The sequence below is a fragment of the Pygoscelis adeliae genome, unplaced genomic scaffold, assembly GCF_000699105.1.
Source record: "Pygoscelis adeliae isolate BGI_AS28 unplaced genomic scaffold, ASM69910v1 Scaffold575, whole genome shotgun sequence".
NCBI lineage: Eukaryota > Metazoa > Chordata > Aves > Sphenisciformes > Spheniscidae > Pygoscelis > Pygoscelis adeliae.
In genome coordinates this window covers 188,902-191,360 of record NW_008824821.1, presented here as the reverse complement: position 1 = coordinate 191,360, position 2,459 = coordinate 188,902, and the positions used below count along the sequence as shown (strand labels likewise).

General features: G+C 50.7%; 1 protein-coding gene across 1 annotated transcript in view; it reads left to right on the top strand.

Moving 5' to 3' along the window:
- MTHFD2 (methylenetetrahydrofolate dehydrogenase (NADP+ dependent) 2, methenyltetrahydrofolate cyclohydrolase) overlaps positions 1 to 1,591 on the top strand; it is a 9,925-nt gene extending 8,334 nt beyond the window's left edge. The window contains exon 10 of the mRNA XM_009324278.1: positions 1,156 to 1,591. Coding sequence (XP_009322553.1) covers positions 1,156 to 1,295 — 140 coding nt within the window. The 3' untranslated portion in view covers positions 1,296 to 1,591. The remainder of the gene's footprint in view (positions 1 to 1,155) is intronic.
- Positions 1,592 to 2,459: the final 868 nt, after the last annotated feature.

Genomic DNA, 2,459 nt, shown 5'->3' with positions numbered 1-2,459 from the left:
TGGAGCGTGTCCAGAGAAGGGCAACGAGGCTGGTGAGGGGTCTGGAGAACAAGTCTGATGAGGAGCGGCTGAGGGAGCTGGGGTTGTTCAGCCTGGAGAAAAGGAGGCTGAGGGGAGACCTCATCGCTCTCTACAACCACCTGACAGGAGGTTGTAGCGAGGGGGGAGTCAGTCTCTTCTCCCACCTAACAAGCGATAGGATGAAACAAAACAGTCTCAAGTTGCGCCAGGGGAGGTTTAGATTGGATGTGAGGAAAAAATTCTTTACCGAAAGGGTTGTCAAGCATTGGAACAGGCTGCCCAGGGAAGTGGTTGAGTCACCATCCCCAGAGGTGTTTAAAAGACGTGTAGATGTGGTGCTCAGGGCCATGGTTTAGTGGTGGACTTGGCAGTGCTGGGTTGATGGTTGGACTTGATTATCTTAAAGGTCTTTTGCAACCTAAATGATTCTGTGACTCCAATATCCAATATTGTACCATATGCAAGGGCGCAGCCTTCCTGCAATATGCCCTGGGAAAGCTGTATGCTGCAAGGCAGAGGAGACTCATCCTGAACCGAAGCAGTTAGGTTGCTCTGCCTCTACTCCGATTCATCACTCGTACCCCTACTTTTAAATAAAAACATGCAGAACTTACTTAACTTGCCTCCTGGCTTGCAGTTCACTGGCCTTGCTCACCACTTAGCTGGGACAGTGCCCGGACGGGCTGTTGCGATGAGCCCTGCACCTCCAGGTGCCTGGTGAGAGACACCGGAACCTCCTCCTGGAAGAAAGAGAGGGCGAGTGTCCAGACCGTTAGTACTTTTTATTGCGGCCGCCCTCAAGAGCACGTGCAAAGCCCACATCTAGTCTTGGACTTGATGTTTCTGTGCTAGAAGTCCAGCTATTGGACCTCGCTTTTTGCTTCCCCCTCCCCGCCCCCAGCTTGGGCTTTGCGGTTAAGCTTGCTCAGTAGCAGGGATGGACAGACCATGGTGTGCTCTGCCCTGGCTAACGGGGGGGAAAAAGTCCACCTTGAGAGACTGCTATTCCTTAGCTGGCAGTCTGGGAGGAATGGGAGCGATGTTAGAGTGGTTCCAGCTTCATGCTGGCCAGCCAGCTCGACAGGTGGTGCTGCTCTTGACTTGCACGCTAAGCTCTAGCTTTCCTTCCTGCAGGGGTGAAGAAGAAAGCCAGCTACATCACTCCGGTCCCCGGGGGAGTTGGGCCCATGACAGTTGCCATGCTGATGAAGAACACCATCATCGCTGCCAAGAAGCTGTTGAAACCCAAAGAGCTGGAAGCATTAACTGCTTAACGTAGGACTCTCTCTAGCACTGGAAACAACATTCCAAACTGACTCCCAAACAGGCCGATAGAAAATGCAATATTTTTATTTATTGTATTGGAAGTGGAATTTCCTATTCTGAGGTCATAGGTATTTATTTGAAGCTGAAGCATATGCACATTAGTCGTACTGAGGTGTAAGCATCTACACTCCTGGCCTGCTCACGCTCGCAAAGCAGCTTTATGTTGAAGCTAGCTCCTCTAGGAAGCCGGCCCTGCTCTTGCAGGGACTAGGCAGCGGTCGGGATCCTGGGTGTGCCGCTCCCCTGGGAGATAGAGCGCTGCTCCGCGGTGCAAAAGCAACGGCCTTCATGGTTCTGATCCCACAGATGCTCAGTCTGTTCGGACTGCTTGCCTTTGACTCGCTCCGGTCTTCTACTCAACGCTGGATGTCTAGTTTGAGTTGAGCTCTTCTGTAGAAGAAGTTACTCAAGAAAAGCCACGTGCCTGTTCTCAGCCGGCGCGGGCCCTGGGCAGTGGCAGATCTGTTGTAACATGTGTGCAGCTAAACTGGTTCTTTGCTATTTGGATGGTGCCTTTTTTTTTAAAAGCCTTTTTTTTTTCTAACCAAAGAACAATGGGGGGGGACTGTTGGTGTCTACAGTGGGCACACAGGAGGTTTCCTGAACTGTATTGTAAAGCATGCAAGCACTTAGTGAATAAAGCAGGCTAACTCTAAATAAAGTATGAGAAGGAAAAAAAACCCCACAAAACCCAAGCCCTGCTTGTGTCCTAGAATTATTACTAAGCAAGTCTTTCACTCCTCCCAGAAGAGGAGAGCTGCCCTCAGCAAGAGTTTATTAAAGCACTTGTGCTAGGAGCTCCCTCTTGTCCCTCCGGAGCAGGGTCAGGTCTGGCTTCTTCCCTGAATTTAGCTGAGACGCGACTGCTACACGCATCACCAACTCGGCTTAGAAATAAGACTGTCTCTTACTTTCATGCCGGAACAAAACCTGTTCGGCTTCCTGACTACATCAGCATGACAATATAGAATCATTAAGGTTGGAAGAGACCTCCAAGACCATCGAGTCCAACCGTCAACCCAACACCCCCATGCCCACTAAACCATGTCCCTCAGCGCCTCATCTACACGTCTTTTAAATACTTCCAGGGATGGGGACTCCACCACTTCCCT